This window comes from Somniosus microcephalus, chromosome 2 (genome assembly GCF_052327205.1).
Source record: "Somniosus microcephalus isolate GS21.2 chromosome 2, FLI_Smic_1.0, whole genome shotgun sequence".
NCBI lineage: Eukaryota > Metazoa > Chordata > Chondrichthyes > Squaliformes > Somniosidae > Somniosus > Somniosus microcephalus.
In genome coordinates, this window is record NC_140988.1 from 316,097,452 (window position 1) to 316,114,100 (window position 16,649).

General features: G+C 44.4%; 1 protein-coding gene across 5 annotated transcripts in view; it reads left to right on the top strand.

Annotated features, from left to right (window-relative positions):
• Positions 1-5,016: 5,016 nt before the first annotated feature.
• The window catches only part of LOC147123530 (complement C1q tumor necrosis factor-related protein 3-like), a 38,352-nt gene continuing 26,719 nt past the window's right edge, over positions 5,017-16,649 (top strand). Inside the window, exons 1-3 of one of the 5 annotated variants that reach the window (XM_085974178.1) lie at positions 5,017-5,408; positions 13,144-13,258; positions 16,291-16,445. In XM_085974178.1, the coding sequence (XP_085830304.1) occupies positions 5,109-5,408; positions 13,144-13,258; positions 16,291-16,445 (570 nt within the window). In that variant the 5' untranslated portion in view covers positions 5,017-5,108. Of the gene's footprint in view, positions 5,409-6,668; positions 6,918-13,143; positions 13,259-16,290; positions 16,446-16,649 lie in introns of those variants that run through there. The other 4 variants (XR_015074670.1, XM_085974169.1, XM_085974186.1 and 1 more) reach the window with 4 other exon arrangements.

A 16,649-nucleotide genomic window follows, 5' to 3' on the forward strand; every position in this document is an offset into this window, starting at 1 on the left:
GTTCAGCTCCCGACGCGCTGTGCTTGCGTGATCCAGCGGCGTAGTTAGTTCGATGAGCCGGCTGGGATCACGTGAGCACTGGGCAACCAATCGGAGGTTGCAAAAGTTCATTCATGAGTTTGATAGTAAGAACTGTCAAACTCATGAAAACTCCGGGCGCCCAAAACAGTACTTTAACTTCAAATAAAAGTTTAAAAAACATCCCACTAATTAAATGAACTATTAATAACTCTAAAAAACGAATTTAAACAATTATTCAAATTTTTGAAAAAAAAATATTTTTTAAAAATCAGGTCTAAAAATACACTTACTTTACTGTAAATTCTTTAAAATAATAAACCTGTGGAAAAAAAATTCTAACTTTAATTAATAGACCACTTACCTTTTAAAACGAAGTCCTTACATCTGCTTTTTTCACGCGTAAAAACCGGAGGCCTTCACGCACGGGCAAAGCTTAAAAAAAGAAGGAATTTCAGCGCGCACGCACAGACTCCTGCGCGCATGCGTTCGACCTCTGAACCCCTTGGTTCAGAGGAAAGGAAATGCCGGTTTTCCGCGCATGCGCTGTGCATGCTGAAAACCGGCACTTCCATCGGGCCCACGCGTGAGTACCCCGTCCGTACTCACGCATTGGGACCGGAATTACTGGGCCATAATACTCAACCCCTCCTTCACTCCTGTCTCTTCTATCTTTCTTTCATTTATCCACCGATTCTTTTTAACTTGCTTGTGCCTTTGTTCTATTTATCTATTTCCTTACATTACAACAGTGACTATACTTCAAAAGTACTTCATTGGCTGTAATGTACTTTGGGATATCTTGAGGTCATGAAAGGCCATACATAAATGCAAGGATAGTACTAGATTAAAAGAGAGGCTTGCAATGCTGCCAAAATGAGTAGTAAGCCTAAAGATTGGGAGGGTTTTGGGAATAAGCAAAGGATGACCAAGAAATTGATGAAGAGGGAGAAAATAGAAAATGAGTGTAAACTAGCAAGAAATATAAAAACAGTTTCTACAATTATGTAAAAAGGATGAGATTAGCACAAGTAAACGTGGGTCCCATTAGAGGCCGAGACCTGAGAAATTATAATGGGGAATAAGGAAATGGCAGAGACGTGAAACAAATATTTTGTATCTGTCTTCACAGTAATGGGGAACCAAAGGTCTAATGAGAGTGAGGAACTTAAAGTAATTATTATTAATAAAGAAAAAGTACTGGAGACATTAATGGGACTAAAAGCCAATAAATCCCCTGGACCTAATGGCTTACATCTTAGGTTTTTAAAAGAGGTGGATGCAGAAATAATGGATTCACTGGTTTTGATGTTGCAGAATTCCCTAGATTCTAGAATGGTCCCCGTGGATTGGAAGGAAGCAAATGTAACCCCGCTATTCAAGAAACGAGGGAGAGAGAAAATAGGGAACTATAGACCAGTTAGCCTGACATCAGTAGTAGGGAAAATGCCAGATTCTATCACAGGAAACTTTGTGCTATCCGGCACCCACGGGACCGAGCTGCTGCCGTTGCCTCAAAACTTCCGGATAGACCAGCGTCAATGTTATCAGATAGGAGCTTTTCATCTCCGTATCTGACAACAAAGACTGTTGCTTAGCAACAGCTTGTCAACACTCGGCCCGTGGCTTGGAAGCGTCTCTGAAGCTGTTGCTAAGATACAGAGACACCTTCCAGAGCCTGCCGTATCTGACCACAAACACTGTTGCTCAGCAACAGCTTGTAAACACTCAGCCCAGTAGCTTGGAAGCGTCTCTGAAGCTGTTGCTAAGCTACAAAGACGCTTTCCAGAGTCTGCCTGTGAAAAGAATGCTAGGAGAAGAAAAAAAACCTAACCAAAACGGCTGCTGATTTCTGCCATTAGATCGAAGCTGCCGGACATTCAACCTCCGGATAGCACAAAGTTTCCTGTATTAGAGATGTGGTAACAGGGAATTTAGAAAATCCTAATATGATTAGGCAGAATCAACACAGTTTTATGAACGGGAAATCATTTTTGACAAATCTATTAGAGTTTTTTGAGGGCATAACTAGCAGGGTAGATAAGGGGGAACCAGTGGATGTAGTATATTTTGATAAGGTGCCACACAAGAGGTTGTTACACAAGATTTGTTCATGGGATTGGGGGTAATCTATTATCTTGGATTGAGGATTGGTTAACGGACAGAAAACAGAGATAGGAATAAACGGGTCATTTTGGGTTGGCAGGTTGTAACTAATGGGGTGCCACAAGGATCATTACTTAGGCCTCAGCTATTTACAATCTCTCTGATTTAGATGAGGGGACTGAGTATAACATATATAAGTTTGTGCATGATACAAAGCTAGGTGGGAAAGTAAGCTGTGAGGAGGACACAAAGGGGCTACAGATGGATATAGACAGGTTAACAAAGTAGGCAAGAAGGTGGCCGATGGAGTATAATGTGGGGAACTGTGAAATTATCCACTTTGTTCGGATATATAGAACAGCCTAATATCTTTTAAAAAGTTAGAGATTAATAAATGTTGGTATGCAGAGGGATTTGGGTGTCCTTGTACATGAATCACAGAAAGTTAACATGCAGGTACAGCAAGCAATTAGGAAAGCAAGTGGTATGCTAGCCTTTATTGCAAGGGGATTGGAGTATAAGAGTAAGGAAGTCTTGTTGCAATTATATAGGGCTTTGGTGAGACCATACCTGGAATACTGTGTACAGTTTTGGTCTCCTTACCTAAGGAAGGATATACTTGCCTTAGAGGGGGTGCAACGAAGGTTCATAGATTGATTCCTGGGATGAGAGGGCTGTCCTTTGAGGAGAAATTGAGTAGAATGGGCCTATATTCTCTGGAGTTTGGAAGAATGAGAGGTGATCTCATTGAAAATTCTTAGAGAGCTTGACAGGGCTGAGAGGTTGTTTTCCCTGGCTGGAGAGTCCAGAACTAGGGGCCATAGTCTCAGGATGAGTGGTCGGCCATTTAGGACTGAGATGAGTAGAAATTTCTTCATGCAGAGGGTTGCAAATCTTTGGAATTCTCTGCACTGGAGGATTGTGAATGCTCAGTCACTGATTATATTCAAGACAGAGATCGATAGATTTTTGGACACTAAGGAAGTCAAGGGATAAGGTGGGAAAGTGGAGATGAGATAGAAGATCAGCTATGATATTCAATGGCGGAGCAGGTTCGAGGGGTCATATGGCCTACTCCTGCTCCTATTTTTTAAGCTCTTAAGTCAGTCTTTATTTTCTTTCTTTTATCTATATATACATATACTTATCTACCAATTAGAATAGCTCTAATCACTGACCTCAGCACAGGCGCAACTAAAACTATACAAGGATATCAAATAGTGCCATTTGGATGTATGGCATGAACTCCTGCAACCAAGGGAAAGAAAGGGGACAAAATTTGGTTGCTTTGCGCCTCCCGTTAGTGCCTACGGGCCACAAAGCAACTAGCGTTGCTAATGCCTCCCGCGAAATTCAGCACATAACACCGCGATATTCCCTGGGAGCACCCCAAGAGGGAGGGGGAGCACTTCCAGTAGCACCCCGCCTCCATCTCGGGGTGCAACCATTGAATTTTGGGTGCGGTGGCACTAACTTTTTCGGGGCGTGTAGCACCCCAGCGCAGTTAGCGCCCCAAAGGATCTCGATCGAATTTTTTCCCAAAAGACTTTTGGGAATATTATGATTGATAGAAAAATATCAAACATCATATACCACTTTGGAGCAGTAGCTAAAGACTTTTGGCATGTATCTACACAAAATTGTGACCGTGCATACATTTTTTTGGTCTCTCAATCAATAATTTAGTTATAATTTCTTTCATGGCTGTTTGCTTTCTGCTTCTTCAGAACTCGAATTTTCCATACTATGCATTAGTCCAGTTTATGGGAAAGTGTCATCAGATATTATTTCAAAGATTTAAAGGGGCAATGCTGCTACAAAATTGCCCACGGAAAACTAATGGCAGTGGATCAACTGCCCTTTATATACACCGCCTGATTTTCCTTTCTTTTGAAATTAATGGAAAGAAAAATTGGGTGAGGTGCATAATGGCCGGCTGATCTACTACCACCAGTTTTCCGCCCGCCAGTGAAAGTTACAATCTACTCCATCGACTTCAGGATGTTATAGATTATAATTCCCCAAACATTCTTCACTTCCTTTATTTTTAAGTGAAAAGTAATTGCTTAATCAGATATAGCTAGTTTGTTTCGGATCACTTACAAATAGAACAAGAGAACTCCTTGTCATTTTCAAAGATTCATCCAGACACGTAGGGATTTCAAATCGCAATTTTAATTCCTACTGACTGAAAATCTGTGCATTTTTATATATAACATAATGTCTGGTTTAGTAATGAGTCACCCGTTGGCAAAAGTCTCAATGTTCAACAACATTATTCTTAGTGCAGTGCCATTAATCACATTGACTGAAATGGAAGAACAGTTCGTCTGTTGCCTCACTCCGTTTATTATACACAGCATCTTTATGCAACAAATTATAAGAAAAAGTATCTAGATCATGCATAATCATGAATGGAATTGAATATTGTGAACGTTATTACAAGAATTAAAGTTGCTATATATTTAATAGCGCGTAGGGTTATCAAAGCTCCAAATGTCAAGTCTTTTATTAAAAAAAGCAAGCCATGCATTTATCCAGTTAGGGATGTCTGTATAATGAGATTACCACATGGTTCCATTTAGGAAAGTTCTGCATTAGTCACAAGTTCTCACTTTCAACGAAGTTTTTCACACTTGAACAAAAACAGACCTACTTCGAATGTTAAATGAATAACTACCACCAAAATAAGGGAGACAAGGGAGTTATCAATATGGGTAGACTTCATCCATGAAAATCCACCTCCTTGTGTGACTGTGGTTAACTGATGAAGAAGTCACACTTCATTTAAGTAATATGAACCATTTTTCTCGCTAGGTTTGACCGATCACAGCTGAGAGATTATATCACTGGGCTGTCCCAGAGTTTCCTGTACCAGGAGCTGACAGTACTATAAAACTGTACGCTTGGTGCAGGCTTCTTAGGGATTGCATTTGGCTGGAGGATAAGACTGGCATCTCGCTGCTGACCCCATCCCATAGAATATGGCGCTGAAGGCTTGTGAACGCTGGTCCCTGCTCATTTTCCTCTTCCTTCCGTTTTGCCTAGGTCAGGAAGAATACTCGGAGGTGAGCGTGAAAGATATTGCAAACTTGACAAAAGTAGTTGAAAACCATGAAGCTTCCATATATTTAAAGGGCGAACAGACTGAGGCTGCAAACCACACAGGTGGGGTAAATTCGAGACCGGATGCAGCCGACAAGACAGGAAAAGTACAAAAAAAGCCGAAAAGAAACAAATTTGAAACTAAGGTGATAGAACAGCCAACTCCCAATAGCATCCAGGTACTCCGAACTGATTTTATACACAAAGATGGTAATAGTCCCAAGGCAGTTTGGCTTCGTCTGGGTTAAACTGGAACAATTTGAATTTTAGGATAACAACGCTTAGTTGATTTTCAGTTAATGCTTGTACTTTCTGTATTCTGAAATGCCAGTAAGGTTTTTGTTGAAATGAAAAAGTGAAAGATCTTTGCATGTTTATTATAGGTTCACTCATTAATTTGTTATATTGCTTGTAGAATAAAATAAAAACAACTGTTGAAACAGGGTTGAATGTTTATCGAATTGAATAATCAAGGACTTTATAATTAAGTCATTAAAAAAAACACAATTTAAAACACATTTTCTTTCCTATTTCCTAAATAATGGGGCAGAAGAAATTTATGAATTAATTCTCTCTCATTATTTTCCCCCTAATTTTAATTAAGGAAAATATATGAGAACTAATTAGAATTTTAAATTTGTTATAATCCTTATTGGAAGTGTTAGATGTTGAAATTTCACCATTTTAATGTTTGAATCAGTTATAATTATCTATCGTCAGCCTACTCCTATTTCTTATGTTCTTAATTCGAAAGGTTTGTAGGTGGTAAGGTGAGGCGGGATCAATTATTTTGAAAATATCAAATTAGACAATGTACTTCCAGAAGAAATGGCAATGAATTCAATGGACTATGTAGATTCTGAAAGGTTTCAGCTATGCTGTAGCCTAAATTCTGCACTGCATTTTAATGGCAACATTTCTTTATGATAATACAGTAGTGGTTTGGCTCACAAAAATCTGCATTGAGCTGTGATGTAAATGTTGTTATTCATACAAATGAGACATTTAACTCAGCCAAAGTGGGAAATGTTTTATGAATTGTATAGCAACCGTCAAATTATACTGATATTTATTGACATTAGCTACTTTTTTCAGTAAATGTAGCATTGTATCCAATTAATAATATAATAAACAAACCCTGATCTTAAACCAGTGGTTCTCAAACTTTATTGGTTGAAGGACCCATTTTCAAATGGATTAGTAATCACGGACACCCCATCTAAATTATTATTGTCTCCTTGTATTGATACAGTACCAGGATCTTCTGACAATGAATTGCAATATATCTATAGTGATATTTACAAAATGGGAATCCCTCAAGTGTGCATGTATAAATTACAAATGCATTGGTTATTCAGTGTATTCAAGTGCTGCCCAGATTATTACGTCAGATTTGTTCCTTGGCCAGCCCTTGACCGTGGACAGACAGATCTAATGTAACATATGTCCGACTTATGGGGCCTGTTCTTTTTGGCTGTATCCCGGCGCAGCTGCAGCCGGCTGGTAGTCGTGACGGGATCTTTGTTTACAGATGGTCGGTTCCTTTCCGAACAGCTGGTCCTGCGCTTTTCTGCCTCCGACTCCTGTTGCTGGTGGTGGCATTGTGGCCACTGCTGGCCGCCAGTCGTCTTCCCTCCCTCGTTCTCCTCTTCTTCCTGCAGCGCACCGCTGCTGCCGCCGCCGCCATGGTAGGAATTCGCTGCCCCGCTTAGCAGCGTCCAGCCGCTCCACACCGGCTCGCTCTCCATCACCGATTGGGGTTTTTTGCGCAGACCCCCTGGAAAGTCTCTACGGACCTTCAAATAAAACAACGGTCAGAATGTAACTGCTTTTGTTGTTCAGGCACGTCAAAATAGAGCAAATAACATAAATAAAACTGACACTTCAACCTGTGTCTGTCATAGGATTTTCAGCACTGAAGTAGCTGATTCAGCATGTACTGATGCTTGCTCTATTCCAGAGCTATCTACGACAGTGGCCCATATTTTCTGATCCCTACGGGTGTGTATGCACTGTGTACACACCCATAGGGACATCGGAAATGCCGGTTTCAGGCATGCGCTGAAAACTGGCATTTCCGATCTGTCAAGAATGGTCCTCTGCGGAAGAGAGTTCCGCTTTCTGCAGAATCTCCGCCCGCTGAAAACCCTTAGAAAACTTACGCCTGGAAAAAGCAGGCATAAGGCCTACTTTTACCAGCATAAGAGTTGAAAAAAGTAAAAAAAAAAAATTTCACTCATTTATAATTTAAAAATACTTAAAAAAAGTAAGTTTACTTTTAGCCCTGTAAAATGTTTGAAATATTTAATTTATCGTCATTTTAACTCATTTTAAAAACGTGATGGTTTTTTAAAAATGTATTTAATGTTTTACTATGTTTTTGGGGTGATCTCCATTCATATATTTGACAGGTCTATCTGTCAAAAGTATGAAGGGAGATTCCCTTCTCCTATTGGCTGGCCTGGCCCACGTGATCCCAGGGATGCTTGCGAACCGCATGCGCCCCGGGATACGTGGGCCCTGCGCATTTCAACTTTGGAGACGCCCAGGAGCGGAAGTGTCTGGACCTCGGGAGCCCTCAGGTAAGTTCGTAGATTTGTTTCCGATAGGAGGCCTCCGCACGCAGGAAACCTCCTATCGGAAATTACTGGCCAATGTAACTTCCCTGTCTTTCCTCATGCCCTTTAATATTTATCTTCTTGAAGTTTTATCTAATTCCCTCTTAAATGTTGTGACTCACCTGGCTTCAATAGCTAACTGTGGCAATGCATTTCACATTCTAACACGACTGTGGGAGCACCATAAGCACAAAGACCGCCACCACCTTCTCAGGGCAACTGGGATGGTAATAAATGTGGGCTGCGAAATTCGGCACCTTAGTGCCGGCAGTTAAGGCCGGTTTTGAGAAAGAAATGGCGGTCACCTCGACATCTTGGTGAGGGCGATAGCACGGGCAGGAGGTGCATGCATTGACAGTATGCAGATTAGGCAGATCGTGACATCAGTCAGCGTGTAACACTGATTTGACGCACTATTTGCCATTTTCGACGTCGCCGCTCCAATCAACGCCCTCTCCTAAACACGCACAGCTGAATGTGCATTTAGCTGCATGAGGGGCCCTCCACCAGCGCTATATAAAGGGATACATCTAACTCGCAGATAAGTTGATTATTTCTGTTGTACTGGCTCTTGCACAGTTTATATGAATACTGGCTTACTGAAAGACATTTATAAAGTTGTTAAAGTGTGCAGGGAGCGCTGCTGGATGTTGGGAAGGCATTGGCTGTTGTTGGAAGGCCTCTGACTACACCACTTGCTCCCAGTCATGGGGGCTCTAGATGCAGTCCCCCTCACGCTGCAGCATGACAGGGAGATGGAGCAGAGGCAGCAAAGACAAGTAGCTTGCAGAGGGAGAAGGAGGAGGGGGAAGAGAGCTCTCAGCAGGAGGCCTTACTCACCTAGGGTCTTCACGGAGCTCTTCTCCTACCTGCACCTAAGCCAAGAACAGTGGGCTAGATTTTCAGTTGCTTGCGCCAGCAGTTAGCGCCTTAAGAGAAGTGATTTTCGGGCGCTATGCGTGTAGCGCCCGGGCGCAGCGCAGTTTGCGCCCCGCCCCAAATTAAGTTGCCCGTTAGTGCCGGCGCAAAGTTTAGCGGCCGCCCGGAAGCGCGCGCAGAAAATGACGTCACATCCTCGTGCAACGCCCTTTGGCCGCCCCGAATCCAAACTTCAGTCGGACCGCCCCATTGTGCGGCTGGCGTCCAGAGCGTTTGTAAAATGGAACGCAACACACCCTGGGGAGCGCAAATTAAAGGGCACTCCTCCTGCACTATAAAAGGCAGTCTGCATCTGTTGTGTGGAAGGATCCAGTGTCCAGTGTCTTGTTGTGAACGGTGTATCATCACCACCACCACCTCCTCCTCCTCCTCCTCCTCCTCCTCCTCCTCCTGTTTTCCCCCCCAGACTCTGCCTTTGAAAAAAACACATGCACCCTTCCCCTTTAAGAGCTCACTGGCACCAGAGTGTCTGCCGTGCGCTGCGCCCGAGCTCGGGTGTTGCGCTCTGCACCGCCGGCTTAGCGCCTAAAGATAGTAGTGGAACGCCTCTTTTAGCGCTCCACCAACCTCTTAGGGCGAAGCCACTGAATTTCCGGCAACGGGGCACTACTTTGGGGCGGGCGCTAACTTCGGGCGGGCGCTAAGGTTAGCGCCCCAAAACTGTCTATACTGAAAATCTAGCCCAGTGTGTTCAGCGGCTCCACTTCACCAAAGAGGTGGTCACAGAACTCTGCTACCTCTTGAAACCAGACCTATAACCTCAGAGCAGGGCGATGACGGTGTTGCCAGTGGCCCTCAAGGTGACCGTGACCCTGAATTTTTTGCCAGCGGATCCTTCCAGGCTGGAACAGGCGACATAGCAAACATCTCGCAGTTCGCCATCTATCGCTGCATCTGAGAGGTCACTGAGGCTCTGTACGCTAGGAGAAGGGACTTCATTGTCTTCTCTCTAAACAGAGAGAAGCAGGAGGAGCGGGCACATGGCTTTGCCAGAATATCTGGCTTCCCGATGGTGCAGGGCGCCATTGACTTTACACATGTGGCTTTGTGGGCGCCGCATATCAATGCTGAGTTGTACTGTAATTGCAAAGGCTACCACTCATTTAATGTATAGTTGGAGTGCGATCACACCCAGCACATCATGATGGTGAATACCTGGTATCCTGGCAGCAGTCATGATGCCTTCATCCTGTGCCAGTCCGCTGTGCCAGCAATCTTCCAGCCACCACGTCGAACCCAAGGGTGGCTGCTTGGAGACAAGGGCTATCCTCTCTACACATGGCTGATGACTCCCCTCCGTAACCTCCACCACTCGTGACCAGCAATCATATAATGACAGCCATGCTGCCATGACAAAACTCATCGAGCAGACCATCAGGGTGCTCAAGCAATGGTTCCACTGCCTTGACCACTCGGGAGGAGCCCTCCAGTACTCACCGGAGCGGGTGTCCAAATTCATGGTGGTCTGCTGCATCTACCACAAATTGACCACCATGAGGGCGCAGCCCTTGCCACCATGGTTTCCACGATCACCTCAGGAGGAGGAGGAGGAGGAAGAGGCAGAGGAGGAGGACGAAGAAGGGAGGAAGCAGCCTGCAGATCCCTGTTCCAGACAGGCTGTCTGTGAGTGCGTCATCAGACTCTGGTTTCCCTGAATTAAACCCCAGATCCCCATTGCTCAACACTTCCCCACCTTATCATCCCTCTGTCATGGAACATCACAGCATCCCCTTGGGCACAATGCTGAAATGAGAGCCACCACAAAACAAACATTCCAATCATAATTTATAAATGATTAATTCCAATATTACATTACAAATTCAACTAATCACCCATATGCATTCCCTTAGTGTCTGTCTTTCGTGTTCCTTTGCCTATTCTAGTGCTCCTACACAGTACTACCTCAGTGGCTGCAGCATGGCTGGTGGAAGGCTGCTGACTTTCCATGAGGGACACTGCAGATAGCCTTGCAGGACGACCTCGAGTAGCTCTGGGTCTAGGCCCAGCTGTAGCCTGCACCACCTCGGCATGGGCAGCAGCAATCTGGGTACTGGTGGAGTGGCAGTGGTGGGAGTACAAATGCTGTCATCTTGAGAGAGGGCAGCAGGTTCTTGCTCCATGGAGCCACTGCCACTCCCCTGGGGCGATGCCTCAGAATTTCTAGCCGTCTGTTGGAGGACAGATTACTGGACTGCTGTGAGACCCTGCAAGCCCCTTTCCAACTCGTAAAGCCAGCCACAATGGCAGCAGTCTGACCTTGCGTGGCAGTAAGCTGAGCCTGCATGAGAGCAGTCTGAGCCTGCATGACAGAAATCTGAGCTTCCACTGCAGCTTCTGCTTGTGCTGCAATGGAAGCTTCGACATTGCCCACCACACCCAGTATCATGGTTGGGTCCACAAATGCTCTAATAGAGTTGCCCATCACTTCCATCCTGGAAATTATGAGCTCCAAGCTCCGCGCAAAGCCCCGTGCAATGTTGGAGCCGGACTCCTCCGTGCTCCTTGACAATGACAAGAGGCTCTCTGGCAGGCCTGTCATGCACCAAGCATTTCTGTGTGCATGCCCATCACCCTCCTTCTGAAGGCTGCCCCATCCAAGTCCTCATCTGAGTTCTGTGCAGCAGAACCCGTGTGCGAGCTCACCCTCCGGGGAGCTGGCAACTGTGCTACCTTTTCCCCCTGGCCTGGCTGCAGCCCACTCGTGCCCGGTGAATCACCACGAGCAGATCCCGCCTCTATAATACCCTCTAAAGTTTGCGAGGTGTCATTTTCTGAGCTGGTGCCTGGAAGTGTCAGATCTCTTCTTCTCCATCAATCTCCTCCTCTACTTCTTCCTGCAAAGGCTAGGCTGGTGGCAGTGGGGGTAGAGTGGGAAAGCAAGATGTGCATGCTTACACCATCAGCAGCTTGTAAGTGAGAAGAGATTGTGCGATGAGGGGGAAGTGGGATGTGAGAAGAAGGATTACGTATGAGCATACCATCATCAATGCTTTCAGCCTCGCCAATTGCCACGGCCTCAGTGACGGCCCTTCTAATTATCTCCAGCACTTTCTCCTCCAGCTGGCTCAGGTTCTGCAACTGTGCTTGCCCCCTGCCTGTTTGCTCTTGCTCATGCCGGTTTGCTCTTGCTCACGCTTGGCCTGCAAGAGAAAGGTAATAACTCACTTTGCAGTGAATGGCATCCTCTCCGCCCCCCCTCCCCCCCCCTACCGCCTTCCCCCTCCTGGGGTGGGGGGGAGGGAGGAGAGGATTTTTAACTGCTGTTCACCTGTTTCTTGCCTGACAAACACTTCCCTATTCAATAAAAACATTGAGACATTTTCTAACACTTTGTACAATTAACGGCCCAGAATTTGCTGGAACGTGGCATCCCACAGTGTGCCTGGTTAGTTCAAACTTTTTGCTGCAACCTTCAGCTCAAATTTTTTCTGCCCTGTAAGTTGCTGAAACTGCGAGCTGATAATGGCGCTGTGAGAGCAATGGGGCAGCTGGGACCTTGGTGAACAACAGGACCAACAGTGTATCTCCTTAGCCAATGAGATTAAAGAATTGAGAAATAAAGAGAGGAAGGACTGAGAAGGGGGATGAATTAAAGTGGGTGAATTCAATGTCAAATCAGGTACAGCAAGAGAAATAAAGAGAGGGAAAGAAAGATTGGATTAAGAGAGAGAAAAAAAGAGACAGAAAGTAAAAGTAAGAAAAAATATTTTAAAACGTATAATTTTACATTTTTTAAATCACGTTTCACAACCTGAAAGAGTGAGACTCTACACTTTCAATTGTTCACTTTCTGAGCCAGAGAGGTTGATTGGGAGTCATTAACAATTATCATGTTGTTAAAAGGGTATTTACGCTATTAATTACTAGACTTAACTTTCTGTGGCATGTTTAATGGGCAATTAATGTGCAAATGCAGCAACTTTGTGAAACTCATGGGGAGGTTAAGGGCAAGATGGCGCTTTTGTGAAGCTAACGGCGGAGCGGTGCAAATTTTCAGCAACTTGTGGCGATTCACAATTCACAGGCTATCTCTTCCTTGCCACAAGTTGCTGGCCGATTTGCACATTAATAAGAGCGTGCATCATTCACACACTGTTACTTTTTTCAGCAAATTCTGGCCCAACGTATTTTATGGCTATCAGTGTGAAATAATATTGACATAATTCATTTATCTGACTATGTCAGCAACCATGGCATATACTCTTTTTTTCTCTCCAAGAAACAAAGACAAACATTCTAAAAAGGAAACTTGTTATCCTAAAATCAGATCAGTTGCCTTGAGTGACTTTTTTGGCTGGTTAATTTAGATTGTTGTTAAAGTAAACTTGCAAATTAAGAATTAATTTTCTTTTTTGAGGAACAACATGAGGTTGTGGATAGGACTGGTCATTTAGAATGTAACCATTGCTGTCACCGAGCAGAGCCTGGGCCCCGTGGATGGCCTGGTCCTCCGGGCCAATCTGGTATTCCAGGTGAGTCATTCATTGTGTTTTTTCTATGTTTCTTTTTCCCCTTCCAATGTTATCCCCTCCTTTCCTCCTGAAGCTTATTATTCTTGCTGGGGCATTATTCCACAGGAGCCAGTAGACACTCCAGTGCCTCACCCAAATGACCATCCTTCATGTGAATCTACACAGTGTCTGCAGGCTATTCGATTGTGGGAATCATCCACTCACATGCATTTTTCAGCTTGTGGGACGGGCTGAGGGTTGTTCACTGGATCCGAAGCAAGAATCCTGCCTGATTTCTTTCTCCTCTTTAGCCAAGGAGGCTGAGTGACTTTTTTTCTTCTACGCTTTCTTATGTATCTTCTCATAGAATCATACAGCATAGAAGGAGGCCATTTGGCCTATCGTACCTTATGCATATATAATATCTGCAAGTTGATTGTAAAAGAGGCTCCAAGGCAATAGTGGTAAATATTAGTGTCCAACATACTCCTTTTCTGCAAATTAAAGGAAGTAAGCAATGACCTTACAGTTAATTAGACATTTTGCACAATATTGACAGATTCAATTCACTTGTTCAATACAAAAAATACTGAAAATGTACACAAGGTCCTTCACCATCTGTAAAATGCAAAGATGCAGGTATGCTAATGTAGTGGTTGTGTGACTAGACTAGTAATCCTGTAAGCCTCGGCTAATAGTCTGGAGCAGAACATGAGGTCAAATCCCATCATAGCAGTTTGAGAATTTGAATTCAGTATACAAAATCTGGAATGAAAAGTTGGTATCGATAAAAATGACCATGAAGCTGTTAAGTTGTCATAAAAACCCAACCGGTTCACTAAAGTCCTTTAGGAAGGAGAGCTGCCATCTTTACCCAGTGTGGTTTATATGTGGCTCCAGTCCCACACCAAATGTGGTTGACTCTTGCAAAGGCAAAATACTGCGGATGCTGGAAATCTGAAATAAAAACAGAAAATGCTGGGAATACTCAGCAGGTCAGGCAGCATCTGTGGAGAGAGAAACAGAGTTAACATTTCAGTTCTGCCGAAACATCTTCGACCTGAAACGTTAACTCTGCTCCTCTCTTCACAGATGGTGGTTGACTCTTAACTGCTTTCTGAAGTGGCCCAGCAAGTTGCTCAGTGGTATCAAACTGCTTCAGTTCAAGAAGAAGGCCTACCATCACCTTCTCAGCACAAGTAAGGATGGGCAATAAATGCCAGCATGCCAGTGACACCCACATCCCAAGAATGAAGCTTCTACTTTATTTATCACTAATATAACCAGTTCTAACTATCTTTTAAAAAAAAAATTACAAGTTGAAATTATCCGTTACCTCATTGTTCCTACATGGAAAAATTTGACCTCTGATAATTTAATGGCTGCACCTGATTAGCAAGTTTTATCTCCATTTCCCGGCCACAGCCAGCCAGACTGAGACACTGCCGAAAGGTCATTGACCTGAAACGTTAACTCTGTTTCTCTCTTCACAGATGCTGCTGAACCTGCTGAGTATTTCCAGCATTTTCTGTTTATATTTCAGATTGAGAGGTTGGCTGGCTATCAGGCGGGTAGGTCTTCGGCACCAGGCCACAGCCGGGGAGCGGAGAGGAGGATGTGAGAGATCGGAAAGGCCGGTGGGGTGGTGGTGGGGGCGTGGGGCGGTGTGCGGGGTAGGAGAAGATCGGAGGCCAGAGGGAAGTTTGGAGGCTGGGGTTGGGGGAGATCGGAAGGGTCGAAGGTTTTCCGGTTGAGGGGTGGGTGTCCGATCGCAGGGAGTTGGAGAAGCAGGTAAACTGGGTCCAGCAGGTAAGTGGAAAGGCACTTAGCACCTGGATTAGCAGTCCTCGCCTCCCTTTAGCCGCCGGGTTTCCCGAGGCCCAGAAAACTCGGCTAGCAAGAGTTAAATTTAAAATGATTAATTATGAGCCACACAGCCTCATTATAATATTTAAATTGCCAATCCGCCTCCTGGGAGCAGGTTGATTGCCCAACCCCTGTCCCGCCTCTGTTAAAACCGGAAGTGGACGGGTTGGAGGCAGGTTGGGGTCGTGATTCAGATTTTTAACATTTTGACATCCCAACCGATCCAAACCCGCCAGTTTTTTGAGGTTAAAATTCCCCCCTATAGGTCAATGTTTGCTGTATTTTACATACCTGATTGCACTCAGATGAGATAACACATCCATTTTCCTCCAAGGCTTCAAAACACTGGACTGTTTTGGGAAACACCCACTCTCAGGAAAAAGGGGATGGAGATCCATAATGCTGGGTCTCCACCCTTCGATATCTCCCTGGTGGGAGGGGGGGCTGAGCCGAGCCTGCGTGGTGCAGGCCTCTTGCTGTCATGTTAATAAAACGGAAGAGGGCATTCACAGCCTCCCAGCTTTTCTCCTATATTTGTGGACACGGGACACCGAGACCTTGGTACTTCACAATAAGTTGCAGAGTGCTTATGAACGTTCTGAGGGGGACCTGGCAGAAAGCAGAGGGGGAACCCTAAGGCACGTTTAAAAAGAAATTTTAAGAACTACCCACCAGATATTTGGGCATTGGGCTAGCTGATGCTCCTTATTCCTACCCTATTTTCTGATGCTATGGCCCAGCTTGGGGGAGGTGGACCTGGACTGGGGGGTGTCTCTGGGCCATGTTAATGCCCTAGAAAAGGAAATTCAGGCACACCTGGGCCAGGACAGTTGCAGCGCTTTTTGGGTGCAGAATTCCTGTTCCTCATAGGTGGGGCAAGGAAAATTGGCCCCACCTTCTCGGCAAAGCATATGAACACAAGAAAGCAGGAGTACTGAGTCCAATGGCGGTGTCCCTGCCTTCCGCTTCAACTAATTTAGCAGATAATCTGGACCCTTCTTGATTCATATGGCTTAGTTCCACAACCTGTGCAATTATCAACGGAACCATTGGAGAACTCAGTTTTGTATTTTTGACCTTGAGGAATATTTATGCAATTATTATCTTTATTTTTCATTGTCTAAATGCAACCAGTAGCAATCAAATAGCAATTGTCTCCCAGAGTACAAATATCTGTAATTTAATAGGAAACCATGGAAACAATGGAAATAATGGGCTGCCAGGACGTGAGGGGCTAAAGGGTGATCAAGGCAACAAAGGGAACTTGGGTCCCCGAGGAGAACGTGGAATTCAAGGAATTAAAGGAGAGAAGGGACAAGCTGGGATACCATCAGAACTCAAAGTAAGAATGATAATATTCTGCTCACAAGAAGCATACAATTTTACAGTACATTATTATGTAAAACTAATGGACAGTAAGATAGTCAATATACAGCAAATTACAAATTTAGGAGCAAAACAATGACATAATATGAAATTAATCACATTCCTCAACAGGTTGGTGTATATTACTGTGTCACCAAGCAATTAGCACAAATTATGAATT